This window comes from Trachurus japonicus, chromosome 20 (genome assembly GCF_045865225.1).
Source record: "Trachurus japonicus isolate A0001 chromosome 20, Traja_1.0".
Taxonomy (NCBI): Eukaryota; Metazoa; Chordata; class Actinopteri; order Carangiformes; family Carangidae; genus Trachurus; species Trachurus japonicus.
Window position 1 is genome coordinate 13492553 of NC_140926.1, and position 25978 is coordinate 13518530.

General features: G+C 42.8%; 1 protein-coding gene across 2 annotated transcripts in view; it reads left to right on the plus strand.

The window, feature by feature from the left end:
* arfgef1 (ADP-ribosylation factor guanine nucleotide-exchange factor 1 (brefeldin A-inhibited)) overlaps positions 1–25945 on the plus strand; it is a 53089-nt gene extending 27144 nt beyond the window's left edge. For both annotated transcript variants that reach the window (XM_085763077.1, XM_085763076.1), the window contains 33 exons: positions 296–418; positions 1293–1558; positions 2119–2252; positions 5361–5595; positions 6409–6508; positions 6805–6944; positions 7041–7149; positions 9371–9572; positions 9711–9822; positions 11332–11537; positions 11654–11738; positions 11860–12025; positions 12881–13032; positions 13539–13667; positions 13762–13920; positions 14036–14180; positions 14275–14365; positions 14734–14774; positions 14928–15097; positions 15651–15802; positions 16859–17031; positions 17155–17315; positions 18248–18378; positions 18633–18762; positions 18909–19044; positions 19397–19535; positions 19885–19957; positions 20227–20380; positions 20491–20630; positions 21126–21297; positions 21445–21583; positions 23530–23647; positions 24524–25945. In XM_085763077.1, the coding sequence (XP_085619203.1) occupies positions 296–418; positions 1293–1558; positions 2119–2252; positions 5361–5595; positions 6409–6508; positions 6805–6944; positions 7041–7149; positions 9371–9572; positions 9711–9822; positions 11332–11537; positions 11654–11738; positions 11860–12025; positions 12881–13032; positions 13539–13667; positions 13762–13920; positions 14036–14180; positions 14275–14365; positions 14734–14774; positions 14928–15097; positions 15651–15802; positions 16859–17031; positions 17155–17315; positions 18248–18378; positions 18633–18762; positions 18909–19044; positions 19397–19535; positions 19885–19957; positions 20227–20380; positions 20491–20630; positions 21126–21297; positions 21445–21583; positions 23530–23647; positions 24524–24745 (4805 nt within the window). In that variant the 3' untranslated portion in view covers positions 24746–25945. The remainder of the gene's footprint in view (positions 1–295; positions 419–1292; positions 1559–2118; positions 2253–5360; positions 5596–6408; positions 6509–6804; positions 6945–7040; positions 7150–9370; positions 9573–9710; positions 9823–11331; positions 11538–11653; positions 11739–11859; positions 12026–12880; positions 13033–13538; positions 13668–13761; positions 13921–14035; positions 14181–14274; positions 14366–14733; positions 14775–14927; positions 15098–15650; positions 15803–16858; positions 17032–17154; positions 17316–18247; positions 18379–18632; positions 18763–18908; positions 19045–19396; positions 19536–19884; positions 19958–20226; positions 20381–20490; positions 20631–21125; positions 21298–21444; positions 21584–23529; positions 23648–24523) is intronic.
* Positions 25946–25978: the final 33 nt, after the last annotated feature.

Sequence of the window (25978 nt, forward strand, 5' to 3'; positions counted from 1 at the left end):
TTCCCTTTCACATCCTGTGCAGTTTCAGTCAAAGAACATGACGCAGCCAGAACCTATGTTTACTATTATTACCAAACATTTGATGCCAAATTCATTGAGAGAACTGGCGTAGGGCAGTAAGGAGGAGGATAAAAAAGAACAATCAGTCATTCAGTGATTCTGTAAGTCTATGCACGCTGGTCCAGAGAGCTTCATGCCTGCAGCAGAATATATCTGTTGCACTCTGCACCTTTTTAGTTAGATAAAAAAAAAGGATGATGTGTGTGTCCCCTGAAAGTGTGCATGTGTTGTTCAGATGCAGCAGCCCAGCAGCATTCAGAGGCCGGCGAGGAGGAGGAGGAGACTCCAAACTATGAGGAGAAAGCCCAAGAAATAGTCCAGAGTATCCTGCAGGAGGTCGTCAATACTGTTGCAGGAGGTGAGTCATGCTCTGTGTGGGACTATTTTTAAATTGCAGCGTGTGCTATGAACGGAAAATACACGGTCTCCCAAATCATAATTATCTTCAGGCACATTTGTCACACTAATGTTGAAGGAGTCATTCAACCGCCTTTGAAAGAAATAAACGCGCAAAATGAATCTTCACCTATAGATTTTGCCTTTAAAGTAACCGTCAAGTGAGTGGATTTATAGTTATGGTACATTTAGCGTTTCACTGAACAACTAGGGAGCTAAGAAAGAGACACAATGCAGACTATCCATGCTGCACCTTACATGACAGATGAATTATTTCCAAGATGGTGCTCCTGTTCGGCATAAACAAGCACCTCTGGGTAAAAATTGTGTCTGAAAGGCAAAGAACCAAACATCTCTAAACCCAGCCCTCTCTTGCTGGGATGCAACACTATAATTTTAGGTCAGGTCAAGCTCCCTGAAGTTTCCTCAGAGGCTGACAAAAAGAAGGCGCAGTAGTCGTTCTTTGTGTGTTAAAGTAAAAAAGAAATCTTGTTTTTTTTTTTATGCTTGTTGAAAAAAGCTCTATTAACTCACACACACAATAGGAAAGTGCTCTGGCGTCCTTTTTCAGTTCACTTTTACCCTTCAGCAGCAAATAGACAAACAGACTGCAATGGTCCGGTGGTACATTGAGCAGAAATGGACTCTTTTATCCTCTCTTAACCTGACCGCTCGCCCATTTTCTCTTTTTGTACTTGACCAGAACATCATGTCAAATACCAGACTGACAATTTAATGTTTCCTTGCCAGGGGGGGGGATGGCAAGGGGACAGTAAATTGGGAGAATAGTTGCGTCTCCCTCGTCAATCTAACCCCCCACTCCATCGTCACCACAGGACACTGCCTGGACCCTGCGAACCTCTGCTCCGACACCAAGGAGCCCGCCGGTGAGGGCGAGCCGGCAGAATCGGAGCCGGCCGAAGCGGTGACCGAGGTGACCGAGGTGACCGAGGGCACCCAGAGCTCTCTGGAGGACGAGGGCACCCTGGGCAGCGACAGCGAGCACGTCCATGCCAACGGGATCCCCGGCACGCCTATTTCTGCCAGCTTCACCCCCTCGCTGCCTGATGACAGACTGTCTGTCTCATCCAATGACACTCAGGTGAAGGACGGAGCACGGTTGTGGAAACAAAACATGATTTACTGTATAGGGAGGAAGTACGAGCCACTGAATAACACAAGAGCAAGTAAATTACACAAGAAATTGTTTTAAATATGTGTTAATTTTATGTCTCATGACTGTCAAGTGTGTTGAGCCCTGTCAAAAAAACATATTTAATTTGATTAATATTTTACAGCTGTATTGGATGTAAGCCAGAGGAAAATGAACCACTTGATTTAATCAGAAGACAAAATATTGAATGAGATTGTCAACACACGCACCTTGGGAACCGCTGAAGCCAGTCTCAGTAATTAAAGTGAACATATTTCCTGGAATGTCTTATGTAATCATCCATCTCTTCAGCTATATATGAACTCTGCAATTAAGTTTGATTGCACTCAGTGGTGATCAGGGTCAAACAAAACTAATAGATCTGGAAGCTTGTAATCACACTGTTTATGACGAGCGGGCTGGAGGATGTTCCATTCAGTTGAATAACATGTTACTAACTACACACTGATTTCTATTTTTTTTCCCTCCCTGTTTTTGTTGCCGTGCAGGAATCTGGAGGAGCACCGGGCCAGCCACCTGGTGCTAAGTTCTCCCACATCCTCCAGAAAGATGCCTTCCTCGTCTTTCGCTCACTCTGCAAACTGTCGATGAAGCCGCTGTCGGATGGACCGCCTGACCCGAAGTAAGAACGGATTTTGATTGGCTTGATCATATTTTGTTTAGCATTTATAAAGCTTGATCTTTCAGTGGTCTTAAATTTCATGGTTTGTTGTTTGTTTCTTCGTCTCTGTGTCTGCACAAAAAATGAGAGAGATATACTTGCGCACACCGGAAGGATACTTGTTATTATAAGGATTTCTGTTTGTGTGTGCTGGTCCACTGTTTAGCTCAACAAGACCGTGCACTTTTTGTTCTCAGTTTCTATGGATTAATGAGTTCATCATCTGAATGTGTAACACTTTTATTTATTAGTTAATAATTAAATTATTTCGTACTGGTTCCAGATGTGAACATTTGCTGGTTCCCCTATGAAAAAGAAAACTGAATATCTTAAGATCTTAAACTGTTGATCTGGCAGATGAAGATTTCTCAATATAATCTGATATTTTAAATACTATACTACAATTACTCCAGCAATGATCAAAATGATCAGTAGTTGCTGTCTTAACTTTGAGTAAACACTGCATCTGGGTGAATCCTTTTCTATGACGGCTGCACCCAACTTATTAACTTTAAAGCAACCTTTAGCACCACATGTTAACCCTTCCTTTAACTATTGCTGCTTTTCTTGACTAAACATTACAGACAGTGAACTTTTAAACCTGGTTAGAAAAACACACCAGAATTTCCACAGTTCACAATGGAGGAAGCAAAATAATGGACATAATTAGTGTCATTAACTTGTAATCACCATGTTAGATTCTGACATAGACAGAACATTTATTTTTAATCACATGGATGATGTCCAGCTTATTATGTGTTGGTTGAATGGGTTGTGAATATCAAAAGGGGAAAAAGAGTGTGTTGGTTGTAGGACTAGACATGCATCATGGTTTAAAATGATGAAGGAGACAATGAGGCATTGCTCAGCACTTTATGAATCACTTCTCTTTTTCATGAAGCACAGAATCCCCCTTTAACCATTTCCCTTTTTTTCAAAGCGACATAAAGGAGACAGGAATGATCTGATTCTGCCAACAGTCAATATTTCTTCTGGCCATGCTCTGCTTTGCCAAAATAGAGGCATCTGATTGCCTCGTCCTGATAGCAGTATCTTATGTGAAACAGGATTTCCTGCATCTGGTTCTTGCGTGTAACTCGATTCACACAGTGTCTGCTGCGTGACTTTGATATGTGTTTGTTTACTTTTTTAAAAATCTGTTTCATCTTTTCAAATTTTTTATGTCAGTTGGCAAAATGTTAGCGCACACTTGAATGGCTTTCAAAATTAATGTGGTGAAAAGTGCGTGTGTGTGTGCGTGCGCGCGCATTTGCGTCTGTCTGTCTGATGAAGGCCATGTCAATTACCTGAGCACTGATGTGTCGTGTCAGTGCCAGACAGAAACCTTTCACTCCTCTAACAAGGCTGCCCTGCCTGATGTTTCCCTCTCTGAACCGCACACATACAACACAGCACACAGGATAACCAGCAGCATTATTATGACCTTAACCATCACAAACTACTTTGTATCTTCATGGTGCATTAAAAACATCACTTCCTCTCTCCGGAGGGCTTATTATTTTCCTGTTAGACCTCAGAGGTTATTTTTTAGTACGAAACATACAAAAATGACCTGTGTTGTCAAATGGATTTTTACATTCAGGCACACAAATCCAGACAAGGATAAATGCTGAAAACAAATATGGACACATCCTATTAACAATGGCTTCAACTGACTTTTGTCAAATCTGATAATTCCCTCTTTGTATTCTCCAAACTGTGTTAGTTATTAGAAATGCTAACAATCTAATTCAGACTTTCGTTGATGGGATGTGAAATAAACACATATATTTCTATAACACACCCCAAGTGACTTAATTTGCATGGAAGAGCAAAACTACCAAAGATTTTGTCACTGAATTATGGGTAATGTAGTTTCTTATACAAGTCTTTGGATTTAGGTTTTTCTTTGCATTCTTTCATCATGACTTCATGTGTAAATGACATTTGATAAGAGCAGATTTTATCTTCACAATTAATTCACAATATAATCAAAATATATGGCCAAGTGATGCAGAAGCTGCATTTTTTTTAAATTAAAATGTAAAAAGTAAAATGTGTCCCAATCCCAACCAATAATCCCCTCATTCAAAATTGCATCATTTTAGATAAACATAATGTGTTTTTGTCACACTTCTACATTGTCCTGTTCCATCATTTCCCTTCCCTACCATTTTGCTTTGAGGACATGTTACCATGGAAACCCATGTCAGTTTGCTGTTGCATTTCATCATGACGATCTTACTGTAACTTCAGTGTCAGGTTTTTCTAGTCCATATTTTTTGGCCGTTTGCAGTGCGAGATGTAGAAACATGTTTTTGTTGTGCCACATAAATCCTGTTTTGTCTGCTCGCCAGAGATGGAAGACGTTGCAGAGAAGCAGCCGATCTCAGCATATAAAGTAGCTGAAAGTATGTTTTTTTTTAGCTATATTTTTTTTTTCCTGTCCTGCTGCTGCAGAAAAACAGTTCAGACAAGCTGAAGCTCCACACGCAGAGGAGATTTGATTTAGTTGTCCCAGCATTTCTTTGAAGGCTGTTGAAGATTGTAACTCTCTGATGGAGAGACACAGTGTGATGTGGTGTGCATTACACAGCTGCTTCTTTGAGGTGTAACTTTGCTTGAAGGACATATCATCATTTATAAGTACTCGGTTTAAGTGAGTCTACTTTCTCTCTCCCTCTCTTTCTCTTTTTTTTCTCCCTTTTTTTGTTTGTATGCCTGAAATGTTAATGCTCATCAAATTGGATAATGTGTTCTAAGAGTCTTGAGCAGATGGCTGGGGGAAAAAAATCCTTTAAGTTGTTTTATGCAGCAGCCAGCCTCATTTTCAAAGGGTTGTTAGGGAACACAGCAAAGCAAAGAGCCAAAGATACAGGCATGAACCTGCAATTTATGCACTAACAAACAAAACTACACACAGGCAGTATTTGCTCTCTTACTTTCATCTCTTCCCTTATTAGAAAAGTATTCATCCTTACTTATTGAACTTCGCATCGTTACCAGAACTTTATTTCTATGGGTAAGTGTCAAATCTTCGCTGATCCCTCTCTGCTTGAACTTCCTCAGGTCCCACGAGCTGCGATCGAAGGTCTTGTCCCTCCAGCTGCTGCTGTCCATCCTGCAGAACGCCGGGCCCATCTTCAAGACCAACGAGATGTTCATCAACGCCATCAAGCAGTACCTGTGCGTGGCCCTGTCCAAGAACGGCGTGTCCTCGGTGCCTGAGGTCTTCGAACTCTCGCTATCCATTTTCCTCACTCTGCTCTCCCACTTCAAGACGCACCTCAAGATGCAAATCGAGGTAAAATTCTGTGCTTAAAAACAGAGGAAACCATAAGGCATTTAACTTGTCCACTGAAAAGCTTTTAGTGCGACACAGTGACGGCTATCCAGAAACAACTCACATACTTGCTTGCTGCATGCTCTCCACTTGGTAATTTGTGTTGTGTTCAATTTTTTCTTTCATTTTTTTTTTTTAGTCCTGTTCTATTTGGATTCAGATCGAGTACGCAGGGAAAACCTGATGAACTAGTTGGCTAAGCGCGGCTATATTTAAACATCCACACATGCAGCCGTTTCACACCTTTTCTGGCTGTTGACAGTCTTTCAGGGAAACACAGGAAATTCATGACTGAAGTGAGAAGGTTGTGAGAAAGTGGGTGCAAAATATTAATTGCAACACAGCAACGTAAATTCATCGTAATGTTATTTTTCCATGATGCATTGTTATTTCTATTACTGCAAGTTATAATGTACATAGAAAATATGTGAGAATAGAAGCTCTTTTATGTTCTCAGTATCTTTTTTTCCTTTTTCTTTGTTGGAGAACACCAACATCTCCATACAGCAGGCAGCCGACATAAATGATATAGAAGAAGTGGACTCTCAGAGAGCTGAGCCTGCGCACATTCATCCACCTTGTTGTAATTGAGTCACACTCACCTTTTTCTTTTCTATTGCCTGCAGTGTATTGTTCTGTGAGTGTCTAATGCGTGACCAGCACCCGCTCTGTTGTCTGTGTCCACACAAGTGAATTTATGTGGGGGGTTTCTGATGCTGTTTTCACTTTGTCTGCCTGTTGTCTTCCTCACCGTCACGTGGTCTCTGCCTGCAGGTCTTCTTCAAGGAGATTTTCCTCTACATCCTGGAGACGTCCACGAGCTCCTACGACCACAAGTGGATGGTCATACAAACCCTCACTAGAATATGTGCAGGTTTGTGTCACTGTTTTCATTTCTTTCAAAGTAATTTCCCCTCTAACACTGATATTTCGTGAGTAAATAATAACAGCTTGCTCTTAAATAATGATGCAGTAATGAAGTGAAGCCTGTAGTACACCTAAACCTCTAATTACATAATACTTATAAAGGTTCCAATTAATGAAATGGTTTAACTAACCCTTAATAAATTATATAATTATTCAGATTATTAATCGTCCATAAAAACAGTGCACATGGTCTGAATTTGTTGTTCACAAGTTTTCCGTCTGTTTCTCATCTGTGTCTTTCAGATGCCCAGAGTGTGGTGGACATATACGTGAACTATGACTGTGACTTGAATGCTGCTAACATATTTGAACGCTTGGTGAACGACCTCTCAAAAATCGCGCAGGGTCGCGGCGGGCATGAGCTCGGCACAACACCACTACAGGTTATATTTTGTTTCTCTAACATTAAATCTGATGTTGTGTAACTCTACACCTGTTGTGTTAACCTCGTGGTTACATTTTTTTCTAAACGTCTCCAGGAGCTGACCCTGAGAAAGAAAGGCCTTGAATGTCTAGTGTCCATCCTGAAGTGCATGGTCGAGTGGAGTAAAGACCAATATGTCAACCCCAACTCCCAGACCAGCCTTGGTAAGACACCAAAACCAACGTGACTGTAATTCATCAGGACGATCTGGCAGCTGTCACACCTGAGCTGAATACGAGATGGAAAGAAATGACCTTTCAATTCATTCTCATTCTGCGCACTGATCCAATATTTAGTCTTTAGGCACATCACTGTCAGAATTCATGTTTATCCTCCACTTCAGGGTAACGACACATAGAATAATCTGTTGCTGTTGAGCTGTCGTGCAATCACTCAGGTCAAAGCTGAATGAAACAAGGGGACGTGTTGTGTAATTCCTGGAAGGAATTTGAAGAGAGTTTGGTTTTATTGTTGAAAGTTCTGCATGTGATTTATATATTACTTGTCCAAAAGTGTAAGTTTGGATTTATTTTAACACTTTAAAAAGGCACATCCTGGAAAAAATCCAGGTTGTCGCTTATCCTCAATAATCTAGGGAGAGTTTAACTTGTATTTTTGAAAGTATCATAGATGAGATGGCCGAGGTTCAAACTAGTCTTTTTCCGCTGGTCACTCCGTTCTGACAGCAGTTCATCATTGAGGTTAACTGAGGTTAGCGATGAAGCTCTCGTCCATCAGCAGCGGCTGCAGTCAGTCGTAGGATTGACAGTTGGCATTCATCAGGGAAGCTGCTGCTACTGAGAAGGAAAATGAGCATCCACAAACTCGGCTACAGCCGGAGGAGAAAACGAGACACTGCTCCGAGTCCAGCACAGGCAGGCTGATCCAGAAAGTTTAGCTTTAAAACAGAGCGATACCTTCAGGCCCAAGTGGGATGAAATGCCCTTCAGGAGCAGATCCTGTGTGTGAGACTCCTGTGTCTTTTGCACAACACAGAGTCTCTGCTGTTTGCCGAAGGAGGAGCTCAAACTGAGGAATAAAGTGCTGCTTTGCAAAAGGCTTGGATAGATATCCCACAAGTCCTTGGAAGGGAAACCACAGGCTACCCTCGGGCTAAGCTGTCAGGGCAGAGGAAAGCAGGGACGTTATCAGGCCGAAACTTATGACAAGTCATTAGTGATGTAGCAGAAGCTCATCGGTCAGAATTTGACATTTGAATGTTAAATTCACCCTGTTGGCTGTTGTAGGATTTTTTCCTCTCACTCAGTTATAAACCCTAATTTCAAAACAACAGAATAACAGGATCACAGAACTATATTCATCTCCGTTCTTTCAATTGTCCCCTTTCTTTCCTTTTTTTTGGATGACTTCAAAGCCAGAGCAGGTAAAACTGTATGAGGTGTTTGTAACAACATGTTGCTGTGATGGGAATCGTGCATATTAAGCTCTGTTGTGTTTGTAGCTTTAGGCAGTTTTGGATTAGTCTTGCATCATATAACCTGTGTTGTTTTTAGGGTTTCCTGTTACCTACTCACACCCCATAGACCGTAACCAGAGCCGTGTTTGGATTTATTTAAACTAATGTAAAAAAGCATTTTGTTTTAAAAACTAAATGGGTAAAAATCCAACTTGATGTTTTTCCTGAAAATGTAAATTAGCGTTTCCCCACTACACAGCATAAACTCACCGTTTGTTTCCCCTCCTTCCCTCCCTTTGTATCCCTCCACCTGTTTCTCTCCACTCTGTAAGGCTAAGAATGGGAGGCGCACTGCGAGCTCACATTACCGCACTGTCCTGAATGTTTTAAAGAGTTTCCGACGGGTAATCAGACGCCTGGCCTTAACTCAGGGCTACAGGGTGTACCCGCCCCAGCAGCAGCAGATCCCCCAGCTCCTCTCTGCAGGATTAAGAAGCTTTTTCAGCCTCTAAATTCTGGCCGCTTCCTCTTTGACACCCTGGAGCCTTTTAGATAAACCACCTTTTATACCAGCCTCCTCTCCTCTCCTGCCCTGCCTTGCACCTGCTCTGTGTGTCGGTGTGAATAAGTGTGTGTTTGTTAGGCCGTGCATGTGAGCGTGCAGACCCTCCCTGCCAACAACAATCATTAAGAGGGCCTCAGGGCCGTTTTGATCCCTGTTGCAGTTTCCACTTTCAATTACTAAAGTCTCTCTCCTGCAGTTCTAGCTGTAAGTTAGCTCTTTTTTTAAAAGCCTCGGGGCTCGATTTGTGCCAGCAACAGAGTTTCAATTTAAAACTTTCATCTTCATGATGATGTCAGGGGGTTGCTTCTTACAGTAACAATAGAGACACTTGGTGTGTTTTTGACTCATCCCTCCTGGGTGATCTTATCTTGTGTTGTTTTGCCACCACCCTCCCCTTCCCCAGGTCAAGAGAAGCCATCAGAGCAGGAGAGCACAGAGACCAAGGCCCCCGAGACCATAAACCGCTATGGGAGCATTAACTCTCTGGACTCCACGGCCTCGTCTGGCATCGGCAGCTACAGCACCCAGATGTCAGGCACCGACAACCCCGAGCAGTTTGAAGTCCTCAAACAGCAGAAGGAGATCATCGAGCAGGGCATCGACCTGTACGTGTCACCACACACACACACACACACACACACACACACACACACACACACACACACACACACACAGTTAAATCTTTCATTCTGTCCCATTGATACTGTGGCTACATCGAGTTTTGTTTTCTTTACCTTACACAGCTTCAACAAGAAACCAAAGAGAGGAATCCAGTACCTTCAAGAGCAAGGCATGCTGGGTACAACCCCAGAGGACCTTGCTCAGTTCTTGCACCAGGAAGAGAGACTTGATTCGGTAACAATTTTTTTTTTTCTCGACTAAAACCAAACTCTATAAGAGAGATCTAAAATCATATTGTTGCTGTGCTGCTTGCGCAACGACACATTTTAACTCTGTGACAGTACAAACTGATCCCGGTCAAGATGTTCTGACTACAGTGTTTCTCCACTTGGAGAAATCCAAGAGTGGATCGAATGATTGTGATATTCAGCCAAAGCACATGGGAAGATTGTGCCAGCTGTACATGTGATGCATTCAATCTCCAAAACATGTGTTGTGTGAATCAGATTGAAAAGAAACAGAAATTAATCTCAATTCTACAGAAATCTTACCCATCGATGCATAATCTGAAGAAAACTGTTATATGTCCTCAAAAGTGTGATTATAAAATGTTGTTTGTTTGTTAAACAATTTGAACTGAAATAATTTCTGGATGCAACTGCACTCTTGATGATTTCTTACTGCATTTGCATCATTATTTGGAACAACATCATCATCAGCTTCCGTCTTTGTGCTACTTAATTTTTTGTCTCAGATCTAAGACATTGAAACTGCTGTATCCCCTGGTGGATGATAGACTAGATAATTGACGCCAGTCCAGCTCTGCTGTGTGTATCAGCTAGTCAAACCACACACAGAGGCTGCACTATAATCTAATGTCTGTCCATGAGCAGCAAACAGCTGGTCTAACCCAGAATCTTACATCAGGGTTCCTACGCAAGTATGGAAAGTATGGAAAGTATGGAATTTGATTTTATACATTTCCAGGTCTGGAAAAGTATGGAAAATGGAAATTATTGTATGGAAATATATTTATCTTAATATCTTATCTGGGTTTGGTCTTATCTGAAGTTATCTGGGTTAATTATTTTTGTATGTGCTACCTATAGCTAAAATCTCCTGGAAATTATTTGGTTACATAATGGCATACACATTCAGAATACAAATGAAAACAAATGATTAATTGCATGATTTTTTTTATATATTGCACAACTATTTACTCAAATATCACAAATTATTTGAATTTTTTACCGAGAAATCTGGAAATTAGGGTCTGGAAAAAGTATGGAATTTGGACATTTCAAATGTGTAGGAACCCTGTTACATGCACAATGTTAAATGTTGACTGTGGTGAGGAGCACACTCGGCCTTGATTGGACAGCCTCAAAGGCGTCTTGTTCACAGCAGTAATCAGCAATAAAGAGTGTTCATAGCATCCGTTAAAAACAAGGGCCCTCAGCTGCAGTAGCAGCACAGCTTCAAACAGAGCGGGTAACCATGGAAGTGTAACATGTATTTATCCAATTCACACTTATTGGAGGGTTCCTGCCATTAGTGGCTCTTATTAGCTTCTAGTGGCAGGAAATGATAAGAAAGGACAAATAAGTTGCTCTTCTGCAGGGCTTGAATCGATTTTCTCACTCCGCTTTTCCCTCTTATGAACAGGAAAATAAGAGGTGATCGTTTTAGACTCCCATGCATGGAAAACACAAGACTTACCTCTGTCTGATCCTGTTTTTTCAGACCCAGGTGGGAGAGTTCCTCGGGGATAATGACCGTTTCAATAAAGAGGTGATGTACGCATACGTGGATCAAATGGACTTCCAGGGCAAAGACTTTGTCTCTGCTCTGAGGATGTTCTTGGAGGGGTTTCGGCTCCCCGGAGAGGCGCAGAAGATCGACAGGCTCATGGAGAAATTTGCAGCGAGATACCTGGAGTGCAATCAGGGGTGAGCTTAGATTTCTTGTTGGAAGATCCCGATGAAAAGAGCTGAATTTAATTTGGCCCACGCACTTTACAACATGCTGTTCTCTGTGTCCCTCCCTCCCATTTCAATTTTTCTAGACAAACCCTCTTTGCCAGCGCTGACACCGCGTACGTCCTTGCCTACTCCATCATCATGCTGACAACAGACCTTCACAGTCCACAGGTAAGCATTTCGCCTCAGTGGGGTGGCAGCCTTGGGGACAGCAGTCAGATATGAGCGCAACATAAATCAGAGGGGTTGCATAAGCAGCTTTTGACCCATATCTTCGCTGTCGTCTGCAAAGGTGAAGAATAAGATGACAAAAGAGCAATACATCAAGATGAACCGAGGCATCAACGACAGCAAAGACCTGCCTGAGGAGTACCTCTCGGCCATCTACGACGAGATCGCGGGGAAAAAGATTGCCATGAAGGAGACGAAGGAGCTCACCATGAAATCCAACAAGCACAGTGAGTCTGGCTGCCATGACGCGTTCATCATCTTCTACCTGATGTCTTTGTTGTTGATGAGACTTACAGTGCTGCTTTAAAGTTTCTGAACCCCTAGGAGTAGTTTTGATTTTTTTGTTTTTTTATCATGAGTCTCTTATTTTATCATCACATCTATGAAATGTCAGGTTTATGGTTATCAATTCCATGCACTTGTTTTTGTGTGTAGCCAGTGAAGTATGTGAACGTGATTTGCAAAAGTAAGTGAACCCCAGCTGCATCGGTTAAAGTCAAGTGGGTGATAGACTCGGATGAAACACACGTGGGTGCTCAAGTAATCAATTAAGCAGACCAATCAAATGAGACATCCTTAGGAAAGGTTTTGTAAGATCTCATCTCCAGAGAGTTGCAGACCTCTCTGGCAGCACCTGGGATAAATGTACATGTGTCTATACAGTAATCAAGCGAAAAATAAATAGACATGTCATTAATGGGAAAGTTGCTAGGAGGAAGTCTCTGTTCTCAAGAAAGAAAGTTGCCCGTTTAAACTTTCCCAGAGATCACTTGGACAAACCAGAGTCCTTCTGGATGTCCATTCTCTGGACAGATGAGTTCAGAATCAAATTATTTGGGCACTATCACAGGCACCATGTTTGGAGGGTTCACAAACTTTCAAGCAGCATTGTATAAAGCACAGGAGGAGTAGCTTTGGATGCAGCTATTTCTGAAGCTTCATTAAAATATACAGCAGACAGTACAGTTGCTTACCCAAAATTAGCATAATTTTGTGCAGTTTGGTTGTTAGAAGAAGAAAAAAAATCTCTGTATGGGTGTTTCTGTGCAGTGTGTGACCCTGTGGTGTTGACTCTTGCTCAGGTGTGGCGAGCGAGAAGCAGAGGCGTCTGCTGTACAACGTTGAGATGGAGCAGATGGCCAAGACGGCCAAGGCTCTGATGGAGGCCGTCAGCCACGTCCAGGCCCCCTTCACCAGCGCCACACATCTGGAGCACGTCAGACCCATGTTCAAGGTAACACAAGCAGACACACACAGATGTATCGTGAGGTACAGTTCACTAGGGGTGTCGAAGATAATCGTCTTCATCGATTCTGAATCGATGCAGTTATGTCACATTATCGATTTTTAGATTTAAATAATTCATTCAGGTTAAATGATGTTGTTCACATACAGAGACAGTGATTTCTTTTAATTTAAAGCACAATGCCAAGATTTATGTTTTGTTTTTGAGAAATTAACAAGTGCACCTTTAAATAGGCTCGGCCTTTTCTTTTTCTTAGTGTGTTCAGACTCCAAGGAAGCTGCTGTATTGTGGAAATGCATTTAAATATTATTATGTAAATTAAAAGTTATCATATTCATCCGACCATTTATGTTAAATAATGAAAAGACCATGTGTGTAGACTGATGAATCGTAATGGAATTGAATCGTGAGGCCAGTGAAGATGCACACCACTACAGTACACACACTGTTTCACACACAAATTGGACAGCTCACCCTCCTCTATTGTTCCTCAGCTGGCATGGACGCCCTTCCTGGCCGCTTTCAGCGTGGGCCTGCAGGACTGCGACGACACCGAGGTGGCCTCTCTGTGTCTGGAAGGAATCCGCTGCGCCATCAGGATAGCATGTATCTTCTGCATACAGGTAACTGCTGGCTGTCAGAGCCGGAGGAATAATTGCTGTGCCCTGCTGCTAACGCTGCGGTGTTTCTGACACACTGGCTTGATTTTTGTTACAGTTGGAGAGGGATGCGTACGTCCAGGCCCTGGCGCGGTTCACCCTGCTGACAGCCAGCTCTGGCATCTCAGAAATGAAGCAGAAAAACATCGACACCATCAAGACCCTCATCACTGTGGCCCACACCGATGGCAACTACCTGGGCAACTCCTGGCATGAGGTTTGATATTCTTACCTCGCTTTAAAATGTCTCTCGGATTTCTCACAGCAGAGATGTCCATTGCTCTCTCACTGTCCTCCAAATGTGTCACTGTTTTTGATATGTCTCCTCTCAGATCATGAAGTGCATCAGTCAGTTGGAACTGGCTCAGCTCATCGGTACGGGAGTGAAGGCACGCTACATCTCAGGGACGGTGCGGGGCAAAGAGGGCTTTATCACTAGTACAAAGGAGCAGAGCAACGACGAGTACCTGGGTCTAGGTCAGTGACTGTCTTACAAATGCACAAATGTACAATATCACTGGCACTTTTTTAGTCTGAATCCTGTCTGAATCCTCTTTGCTTTGCTCTGCAGTCGGAGGGACGGTGGACCGTAAGCAGATCGCCAGCATTCAGGAATCCATCGGAGAGACCAGCTCTCAGAGCGTGGTGGTTGCTGTCGACAGGTAATGTCGTCACCCTGGACTGAAAATAACAAAATTTAGGCTGCGATACTTCGGTTCTACTCCCATGCCTGTTTTTTTTAAAAATATAATCCATTCTTAGTTTGCTATAATGTGGTATAACAAACCAAATATTGAATTTCTAGCACAGAGAAGGACAAAAGATTCCTTGAGATTTCCTTGAAGCATTCAAAGGCAGTTGAACATTAACAGACAGCATGTTGTGATCACATATGCTTCTCTTTTGCATCAGACATTGTTCTCATCCCCTTGTATTCTCTGTTTTTGGAAAGAGTGCAGATTTATGTTGTCTAAAAAGTTGCTAATTGAATGTGTCTCTAAGCAATCATCCTCATCTCTCTCTGCTTCAGGATATTCACTGGTTCTACCAGACTGGATGGCAATGCGATAGGTGAGTCGAGCTGAACCAGCTCCACTCTGTACTTACCTGCCACTTCAAGGACGGGTGCATTCTAGCTATTTTTGATCATCGTGAGTCACATTGCCTGTACAAAAGCACCTTTTTCTCTTTGCTCATTGCCAACATCTTCTGTCTATTTGTCAGTTGATTTTGTGCGCTGGCTGTGCGCTGTGTCCATGGATGAGCTGGCCTCGCCGACACACCCACGTATGTTCAGCCTGCAAAAAATAGTGGAGATCTCCTACTACAACATGGGCCGCATCAGGTTGCAGTGGTCCAGGATCTGGGAGGTGATCGGAGACCATTTCAACAAGGTGGGTGAGGGATGGTGTCCCACATCAGGCACAGATACTCAGAAACAGAAGCACGTTGTAGGCGTTGGATAAAAAATGTTGTTTAAATAGTTTTAATTATTGACTATTTAGACGTCCCTAAAGCCTGAGGGTAAACAAGAAAAAACTGAGCAGCAAACATTTTTTTCCCACTCCCACCTCCTTCGCTTTGCAAGATGATTTCAGTCACTTATGTACACACATTGTTGCCAGAAAAGCTTTTTGGCAGTTTGGAATTCATAGACACGCTCTTTTTCTCACTGAGAACCTGCAAACTGGTTTTGGCGTGTGTAAAATGAAATCATCAGAGCAGCCATTCATCATATTGGAAAGTGGATTTTAAGAAAACTTTAAAAAAAAATTTTTTTACGTGAAGCATAAACTGTTTCGTCTGTTCACCTAGCTGCTTGTTTCACTGCCCTGTCTTGTACTAAAAGGACAGTTTGTTCATTGGAAGCTGCACTTGACTTGAAAAAATGATGAAAAATGTTAAAAATCCAGTTTTATGATACCGAAACGTTTCATCTCCGCGCAGGTCGGCTGTAATTCCAATGAGGATGTGGCCATTTTCGCGGTGGACTCTCTCAGGCAACTGTCCATGAAATTTTTAGAGAAGGGCGAGCTGGCTAACTTCAGATTCCAGAAAGACTTCCTGAGGCCTTTCGAGCACATCATGAAAAAGAACAGGTAAGAAAAGAAAAGAGAAAAAAAAGAGTGCATGTATTTGTGAGACGGAGCTCATGTTACAACACCAGTGTCAAGTCTGCAGTGCTGGATTGTGTGAAGACAGGGTCTGTATTGTGGCTGAGTGGTGACTATTTGTGGGCTGCAGACAAACACTGGATCAAGTCCCCCCCACCCCCACCCCCCCTCTCCTCCGCCCCTGTAGCAACTCTCTGCCTTCACTGTTCATTCCCTTTCTATCCGTCTTTTTTTTTCTCTCTCTCCACTGCAGTGAGTAAGCATATTGTTTGGTTGTTCACTCAGTGCAAAGCAACAGGACAATTTCAACTGGCCCATTTCAGTCTGTTTGCATTACTCTTTCAGTGAATTTATGAAAAAGCCCCTTTTTTTCCCCTCTTGTTTGGCCCGAATCTGTCTTGAATGGGAATTTAACAGCTATCATTTATAAATGAGTTTGACTTCGCTGTTGTAATTATCTGCGTGCGGCACGTCTGAAGGCGAGCTGTTTTACTGCATCACACGTTTCATTGATGTGAAAGAGAAGCGGTGTAAGTTTAAATCCACCCACACGTTGAACAGGCCGAGAGCGTCGACGGAGAGGAGATGGCAGGCGGCCATGTAAACCCTGCAGCGCGGTGTGTCCATTAGACTCACTCACACCGCCCTCCCCCTACGTGTGTGTGTGTGTGTCCGTGTGTGTAATGGTGAGTGGAGGCAGAGCATTTCTCTCATTCATAACTACTGAGCAATTAGGAACGCTCCTCACTATGGCAACAGTTGCTGTACAAACCTGTCGTACCAAGACCAGCCAGCGCTGAATTAAGGTTTCTGTCTGAAAATGGAATTGAGGATGTTAATAAGAGCTTTCAAAGCTAATTGACTTCAATGGAGAGATGAATTTTCATCATTTTATTTGATTAGCTCGCATGCTTCTTAATTTCTTCTTCACCCACTCCCGTCTTTGAGTCTGTCTCCTCGCTTTCTATCTGCTCCTTCTCCACGACTCTCGACCTCCTCCTCTCCATTTGCCAATTCACTCTCCCGTCTTCTCTTTTCCAGGTCTCCCACCATCAGAGACATGGTGGTGCGCTGTATAGCCCAGATGGTAAATTCCCAGGCAGCAAACATCCGCTCAGGCTGGAAGAATATCTTCTCTGTCTTCCACCTGGCCGCCTCGGATCAGGACGAGAGCATTGTAGAGCTGGCCTTCCAGACCACCGGCCACATCGTCAGTAAGTGCAACACACACACAATCAGCTATGAACCATGTAACAACAACTTCACATATCAAATCTGATACTAAATTCTTGCTCTTAATCTCCGTCTATCTACTTTTGCCACTCTTTTATCCTCAGCGAATGTATTTGAAAAGCACTTTGCGGCCACCATCGACTCCTTCCAGGATGCCGTTAAGTGTCTGTCAGAGTTCGCCTGTAATGCCTCCTTCCCAGACACCAGCATGGAAGCCATCCGCCTCATCCGACACTGCGCCAAATACGTCTCAGAGAGGCCACAGGTCAATATCTAACCGCTTTATTTCTTCCACTTTTTTTTTACAATTTTTATTTATTTATTTTAGATATCAATGTTGACAATACATTGCCAGACAATCCCTTCAGGATTAAGGAGTAGAAAATACAAAACAAACAACCAATCAAAAAAGAAACAAAAAAAAGCAATAATAACCAAATTTAATTATTTATTTTGGATATCAATTTTGACAATACATTGCCAGACAATCTCCTCAGGATTAAGGAGTAGAAAATCCAAAATAAACAATCAAACAATCAAAAAAGAAACAAAAAAAGCAATACAGAGCAAACACAGAGCCTGTGTACAGTTTTGTAATTATGTGTTTAGGCATCCTTATTAATCATGTCTTTTCTTATATGACAACCATTTTCCCCAGCTTTTTACAAAGAGGTCTTCTTTCATTTTCAGCTTATATGTAAGATGTTCCATCACCAGTAAAGCATCTATAATTGACATCCATTGTTTGTTACTGGGGGCATCAGTCTTGAGCCAGTTTTCTTCTATTATTTCTTACTTTTAAAGGTGCTCTGTGTTTGCTATTAGGTAGAAGATGAAGCAGCAAGTCATGGCCGTGGTAGGAATAAATATGATCAGATGATGAAGCTTTTATTAGACGCAATGTGTCTGAGTACACTGAAAACGTATCATCAAGGCTTTGTGCTTCCTTAAAGTGTAGGATGAATTTAATACCAGTCTGTATTAAAATGTGCCTTGTGCAAAGATTCAGTGGAACACTATCATTTTCCTCATGTCTGACACAAAGAGGGAGGATCTGTGCATCACGGAGGCATGAGAGAGAGCACGTTTGTGTGTATAGAGGGCATAAACGGAGACGCGTATCTTGTGTAGGAGGGTTAATTCTTCCCTGAGGCAGAAATGCTAGAGTGTTGAAAATGCCTCCTGTTTCTCTGGCAGGCCTTCAAAGACTACACCAGTGATGACATGAATGTAGCGCCTGAAGACCGCGTGTGGGTGCGGGGATGGTTCCCTATTCTCTTCGAGCTCTCCTGCATCATCAACAGGTGTAAGCTGGATGTCAGGACCAGGTAGGCGGGCTTCACCTTTAACCTGCTGTTTTTAAACAGCTTGAAATGTGTGAATTATGAAATGTTTTAGCACCTGCTGAATGTAAAAGCAGAGATAAAGGCGAGTGCAGCCTCCGTGTGGTCTCATTGAAGGTTCTCTGAAGCTGGAGGGTTGTGACTTTTAAAAATGTGCCCTAAAAAAAGCAAATTTCAGCTACGGCATCAAGGAAAAGGACAAATCTGTGTGTGTGTGTGTGTGTGTGTGTTTTTCTCAGGGGGCTAACGGTGATGTTTGAAGTGATGAAGACCTACGGGCACACCTTTGAAAAACACTGGTGGCAAGACCTGTTCAGGATTGTCTTCAGGATCTTTGACAACATGAAGCTGCCTGAGCAACAGACGGAGGTACACGACCGCTCTCTCACCTCAGCCGTTTTTTTTTACATCCCGTGAAATCCACACAAATGGACCTAGAATATCACAACACGACAACCTGTGTGGTCTCTCGGTGTATTTTGGTGTTTGACCGAACTTGTGTTTGCGTTCCGCAGAAAGCAGAGTGGATGACCACCACCTGCAACCATGCACTTTACGCCATCTGTGATGTCTTCACCCAATACTTCGAGGCTCTTAATGACGTCCTGCTGGACGATATCCTGGCTCAGCTCTACTGGTGTGTGCAGCAAGGTGAGTGCACAGCAACCTCTTCTTTATCTTGATATTTTGATAAAGTCAAGATTTCCAGGATGTGTGGCGCCCATTAAGGCTCAAATTTGTTTCAGAAGCTAAAGAAACAGTCATCATGTCACTGAAAATATCCTTTAACTGGCTGTGATTAACCAAAAGATCAATAACTTTTAATTGATTTTTGTGTCTATTATTAGAAAACAGACAAAAGATGAAATCTCAGCTTTATCTATTGATAAATCTTACCTTTTTATGTCACTCCGGTCTTTTTCAAATAACCTCTCCCTTATCTCTCCCTCCTCTTGCCTCCTCCTCCTCCCCCTCCTCCCCCTCTCCATCCCTGCATCTGTAGATAATGAGCAGCTTGCCCGTTCAGGCACCAACTGTCTAGAGAATGTGGTCATCCTGAACGGAGAGAAGTTTTCCCCGGAGACCTGGGACAAGACGTGTAACTGCATGCTGGACATCTTCAAGACCACCATCCCACACTCGTAAGGAAAAAAGAAAAGACAAGACATGCTTTATAATTCACGCACAAACCAGGACTTAAAATCTCTAACTCTGCCTTGATTACTGTCATTAAAAGCAAATAAAATGTACTGTCTGTGTCATTTCCACAATCAATTTGCTCTGAGTTTTTGGTGTAATCTGATTCTTCTAAATACAAACCAAACAGATATCTCTAAGGAAGTAGAAATGATAATCAACAGAGACTTAAAAACTAAATTAAGACCTTGTTTGGTTTGATGTATTATCTGGCTCGGGTAATTTTCTGCTGTGTCTCAACTCATTTGTTATTCTGTACAAGAATGAATATGATTTATTTTTCCTCTTTCCCAGGCTGTTAACGTGGAGACCAGCGGGAGCAGAGGGAGAACACTTGACAACACAGAGTCTGTCAGACAAACAGTTGGTGAGGAAATACAATATTTTTCTGTTTTGCATGTGAATGAATGACTGTTTGTTCTTGCTTTTGCATATGGCGCCGATCATTTTTGTGAAATTAACATATTTTTCTTTGGGATATTTGTTGAATATCATTTACATATATTATAATTTACCTTTTATTTCGATTTTACTGCTCAGAAATAAAAAGTTTGCCACTCTCGTTTCATGAGGTTTTCATTTCTAAACATAGTTTATATGTTTGTGCTCTGTGCGTATAATTTCTCCTTCCACCAGGACTCCATTTCCCAGAAGTCAGTGGACATCCAGTCCCGCTCTGAGGACCAGCACTCCATCAGCAGCGCTGACAGGATCGCCATGGAGAACCGGCGACAGAGTCAGTACAGCACAGCATCAGGAGTGTGTGAGGACAGGAGCAGGACCCCAACAAGTGAGTCTGTTGACTTACTCAAAGACAGACCACCACTGTTTGTTCATGTCTGTTTATGTGTGTGTGTTTATGTGTGTGTTCTGATGGCCGTTTACCTGTGTGATCCACAGAAGTCCAGGAGCAGCGTTTATTCTCAGCCCTGCTGATAAAGTGCGTGGTGCAGCTGGAGCTCATCCAGACCATCGATAACATTGTGTTTTTTCCTGCCACCAGTAAGAAGGAGGACGCTGAGAACTTTGCTGCTGCTCAGGTACAAACAGCTGTGGTTCAGTGACAATCATGATCAATAATCAGCCGTATTCTCTCAAAGCTTTAAAGGGATAGTTCAACATTTTGGCCAATTGCCATAATCCCTATAGTTTTAGGAGTAGGTTTGTTACCTTTAATTGTCGGTGCAAGCTATTTTTAGAACGGTGGAGCAGAGCCGCGAGCTGCTCAGAGCTACGCTACGGAGGCTAACGGGATTTGTTGGTATCCCTCATCAAACTCATCAAATACACAATCCAACAACTCCAAAACGCTCTCGTGGACAAGCTTGCGACTCTACTCCGCTGTTCTAAAAATAACTTGCACCGACAATTAAAGGTAACGAACCTGCTCGCAAGACTATAGGGAATATAGCAATGGGCCAATTTGCCTAAATGTTGAACTATACCTTTAACATTGTGCATCTTGTTGTTGTTTTTTTTTCAAAGCTATGTGACTTAAAAGATTAATTAAACGTTGTGTGTTTGTCTTTTTGAAGCGAGATGCTATATATGCAGCCGACGTCCCCACGGTAACCCAGGACCAGGGGATGTATCGCTACCTGACCTCAGAGCAGCTCTTCAAGCTGCTGGACTGCCTGCTGGAGTCCCACAGCTTCGCCAAAGCTTTCAACTCCAACAACGAGCAGAGGACTTTGCTGTGGAAAGCAGGTATGACGCCAACCCAGCGTCTGCATCTCTTGAATCAACCTCAGGCGCGTCGCCAAGTTGCGCGGCTGTGGGGGATTCTGTGTGGCATCTTGTGGCAGCTCTCCATTTCTTTTGCCTTCATGTGTGTTGTGTGTGTGTGTGTTCAAGGTTTCAAAGGAAAGTCAAAGCCCAACCTGTTGAAGCAGGAGACCAGCAGCCTGGCCTGCGGCTTGCGAATTCTGTTTCGTATGTACACAGACGAGAGCCGCCAAGACGCCTGGCCAGAGGTCCAGAGACGGCTGCTGAAGTAAGAAACCACACGAGTGACGCATGTTTATTCCACTGCTTCACCGCTGCGTTTACTGATTCCTCCTTGAAATCTGTGGATCAGAGAACGACGCCCACTCAGCCACCTCCACTGACACTCCTCTAATATTTTTCTGACACAAATTATCGCAGTTAACCTTCAGCTCTCTTCCTTCCACCTGCCCACAGACAATGACTATAGCGCACACAGAGCATTAAGAGCCTCCCTAAACAGACTGAACTCCTGATCTCAATAATGGCTTCTGTTGTCGCTCGGCTCATTTTCATCCCACTAATGATGCCGTCTGCATTCCTTTACCATCGTTTATCATTTTTATGTCTAGCAGGGGTAAACTGCTTGTACTCCCACTAAACATATGTTCAGCAGCAGCTTGAGGAATAGATTGGTGCATGTTGCAGCTTAGAAAAGTGCCCTCACTTTGACAGAATTCAAAAACTAAATGCTGCATTTGATTCAGAGACCTTGCAAATGAAATATAATGAATGCTTTGGAAACGTGTCTGTGTACATGTATATAAAATAAGCAACACAGTGGTTCAGTAATTTCAGTGGATTTATGGATATGGGAGTTTTTTTGGGGTCTGATTAGGTTTCAGAAGTTTAAACTTCTATTTTCTTTCAATTATAATTATTAAATTTGCGACATCCAGAAGAAAATAAATATTATAATAATATGAAAGAATATTAATATCAACTGATATATGTGTGTGAGTATATGAATATGTCTGAGTTGATGGGTCAAACTGGGGTTAAAGCTAAAGATGGCTCTCACACATTCAGCATCACTGGCTCTGATGTGGGGACACAGGAATCACACTTCTCTGGGCAGAAACGTCAACAGCCAAACCTCAGAGGGGAGGAGAAACGAAAAGACACCGGCACTGAGAGAGGAGAGGAGGAGACGCTTGTTTTGATGTTGCTATCTAACTGCAGTCGGTTACTCACAGGCAGAGCAGTCTGACTCTGCACAGCTCGGCAGTTCATCCGAAAACGGATGCCGCGCGCCGCACAGATCCAAAAAGAATCAGTGCACTGATCTCTCATTGTTCAGTCAGCACCGCTGTCATCGCCGCGTCTTTATTCAGCGCCTCGCAAAACAGCCGCCACCCCGTTCGTCTTGCTGCCTCGCCCTGATATTGATGATGATATCAAGATAAGGCAGAATCACCGCCTGTCTATCCTACTTGCATTCATTATTATAGAGAAGAGGAGGAGGAGGAGGAGGAGGGGTGGCGTCTAAATGTGAGAGTGGCTCAGAAATCTTTATTCATTGAGACACTGTTATCTGTCATCATGGTTGTATTTTGAAAAATGCAGCTCACCCGGGAGCAACAAAAACACACCTTAATTCTTATATAACACACACAGACAGACACTCACACTCACACACATCCTTGTTTACCAGAGGCCATGTACGGCACACATGCAACTTTGATTAGCGCCGAGTGCAGGGCAGATTTGGGAGGTGATTAATGTCAGAGATTGGAGTGCAACGGAGCTGTGAGTCTGGAGGAGAGGACGGGAGGAGGAAGAGAGAGAGGCGGGGGGAGAGGGGGAGAGGGGGAGAGGGGGGGTGAATGGCTAACAGATGGCGTTGATGTCAGCAGAGGGCCGCAGGGTCAGACGAGAAAGGTCAGAGGTCGCGTCAGTTTTCCTCAAGCTTGAAACTGTGTGGAAAAATATCTTAATTGTTTTCATAATAGCCTCAGTCAGTGGCTTTAATTAGCAGTTACTGGCCGAAGACGATCTTCATCATCATCCTTCCCCAGGCAGCCTTTCATGTGGGGCAGGGAAGCAGATGCTGATTTGCTACAGTACATTACAGAACAGCACGGCTTTTACTCTGTCTTTGCTAACACTCACTTTATTCTGCTTGGTGTTTAATTTTGCATTTCTTTTTCTTTCTTGTTTTTTTGTGTTCTGCAGTGTGTGCAGCGAAGCTGTAGCCTACTTCTTGGCCCTGACCTCAGAGAGCCACAGAGAGGCCTGGACCAACCTGCTGCTGCTCTTCCTCACCAAGGTGCTCAAGATCAGCGACGAAAGGGTAAGGAGCCAAAACCTTCTTCTTCTTAAACTTACTCTTAGTGGCCATGTTATGAATACACAAATTCAGTAAAGAGGGAATCTACATGCTGATCACATTAAGGTTGTAGAGGGAGCAGTGCAGCAGAGCAGAAACAATATTGGTTGCATTTTATGGATTAAATCATCATGTTGTGTGTTTTTTTTATGTTTTAAGAATAATTCTTAAACTAATATGCAACAAAAAATGGTAAAGGTACAGTTCCACCCATGTGCACAAAGTTTAATATTATGTTTTCACTTGAGTCTCTTTATGGAGCTCAACATAAGATATCAGAGAGTGATGCTGTCACTCAACAGCCAATATGGTTCTTTTAAAGGGATAGTTCAACATTTTGGCAAATTGGCCCATTGCCATAATCCCTATAGTCTTAGGAGTAGCTTCGTAAATTCATGCAAAACCGCTGATGCACTTTCCCGTCGGGGGCAGTTTTTCGGCAAGCAGTCTCTGTATTTGCCTCGAAAACAACTCCGTCTTGTAATGTTCTGTTATTATCTCATAGTGTGGTGAATGTGCAGGTCACAACTTGTCCACCAGAGCGTTTTGGAGTTGTTGGATTGTGTATCTGATGAGTTTGATGAGGGAAACCAAGAAATCCCATTAGCCTCCGTAGCGTAGCTCTGAGCAGCTCGCGGCTCTGCTCCACCGTTCTAAAAATAGCGTGCGTCTTCTAAGACTATAGGGAGAATGACAATGGGCCAATTTGCCAAGATGCTGAGCTATCCCTTTAAGTTGTTAACTTTATTCTGCTTGGCACCAAGCACTGAGATGTCTCTGTACAGTACATGTGTCTCACTCTGTCTTCCTTTCTGTCTCTCATCCTATTTCCACCTTAAGTTCAAGGCTCATGCGTCCAGATATTACCCCCTGCTGTGTGAGATCATGCAGTTCGACCTGATCCCCGAGCTCCGGGCCGTTCTCCGAAAGTTTTACCTGCGGATCGGCCTGGTGTTCAACATTGCACAGCTGCCCGAGCCCGAACCGGAGCCTCAGCCGACGCACGCGGAGCAGGAGACGGACACGGAGGTGGGAGAGGAGGCCGGGGACGAGGCCCAGTGATGCTGCACCACAAAACAGCCTGGAACACAGAGCTCCAGCGAAGCCTCCACCTCCGATCTGTGTGACTGCGCCGTGGCTCCGCGGCTCTGTGTCCTTCACCAGGTTTCTGCCGAACACTTGGCCTAAATAGCTGCCTACAAATCGGTTATTTGCTACCACCCACCCACACCCTTAACCCCGTCACCACACACACACACACACACACACACACACACACACACTGCTATACACTCAAACAGCCCAGATGGAGTACTTGATATCACAATAAAAAAAGTAATGTCTTGTACAAGGTGTAGCAATGCCTCCACTGGATAAAACTACTGATAAACAACTGACAGTCACCCATATCTCTGATCTGCTCAGAAGGAATACTATATTTCAAAAAAAATGTGTGCTTCTTACTGTATATTTAAAACATTAAGAATGAATGGTTTCAACAACATGCAAAAAGACATATTCAGTAACTATGAAATGTGACATTTTATCACACATTGATAGTGATGATCTTTCTGTCTGCACCGCAGATGGCTAACATTAGTATTGATAGCCTCTTGGATGAAACTAGTTGTACAGATCTGCCGCTATGTAATATAATCTTATAACACTAGATTTCATTTATTTTTGTTTATTTTTTTTTCCTCTAATGGATTTGCTGCACTTGATCTCTTTTTGAATGCACTGGAGATTTTACTTTTGTGATAATTTATTTGACTGTACCATCTCCTTCAGATTGTCCTATACAGTACGATTTGTAATTGAACAAGACCATGAAAAGTGAAGGGTTAAATTATTCCATTTTATATGTTCTTAGGTTTGTACCAGAGGTAGATGATAACTGGGCGTCTGAAACTGGAAGACAAGAGAGCAACCTATTGCTAGCTGCTTTTGATTCACTAGTCTGTTTTCATGTTTGAGTTTAGTTTTCACTCTTGTGTACAAAATCAAAAGTTAATAATATATTTAATTTTTTTTTTTTCTTTGGTTTGGGGGAAAGGTATCTGTATAGAGAAAATGACAAATGTTAGCTGTGCTTTAAGTATGAATGGGATGCATTCCTGCTCATGGATGTAGAAAACAAAATGTATATGATACAGCAATGTAAAGTTTTCTATGTTGCAAAAAAGATTATGTACAACTTTCTGTACAATACATCATCTGGCATCCTAATCAGGTTCTAGGTCAATAAAGTTTTTGAACTTGGTTGATTTGAAACGCTGAATCACAGACGTCTAA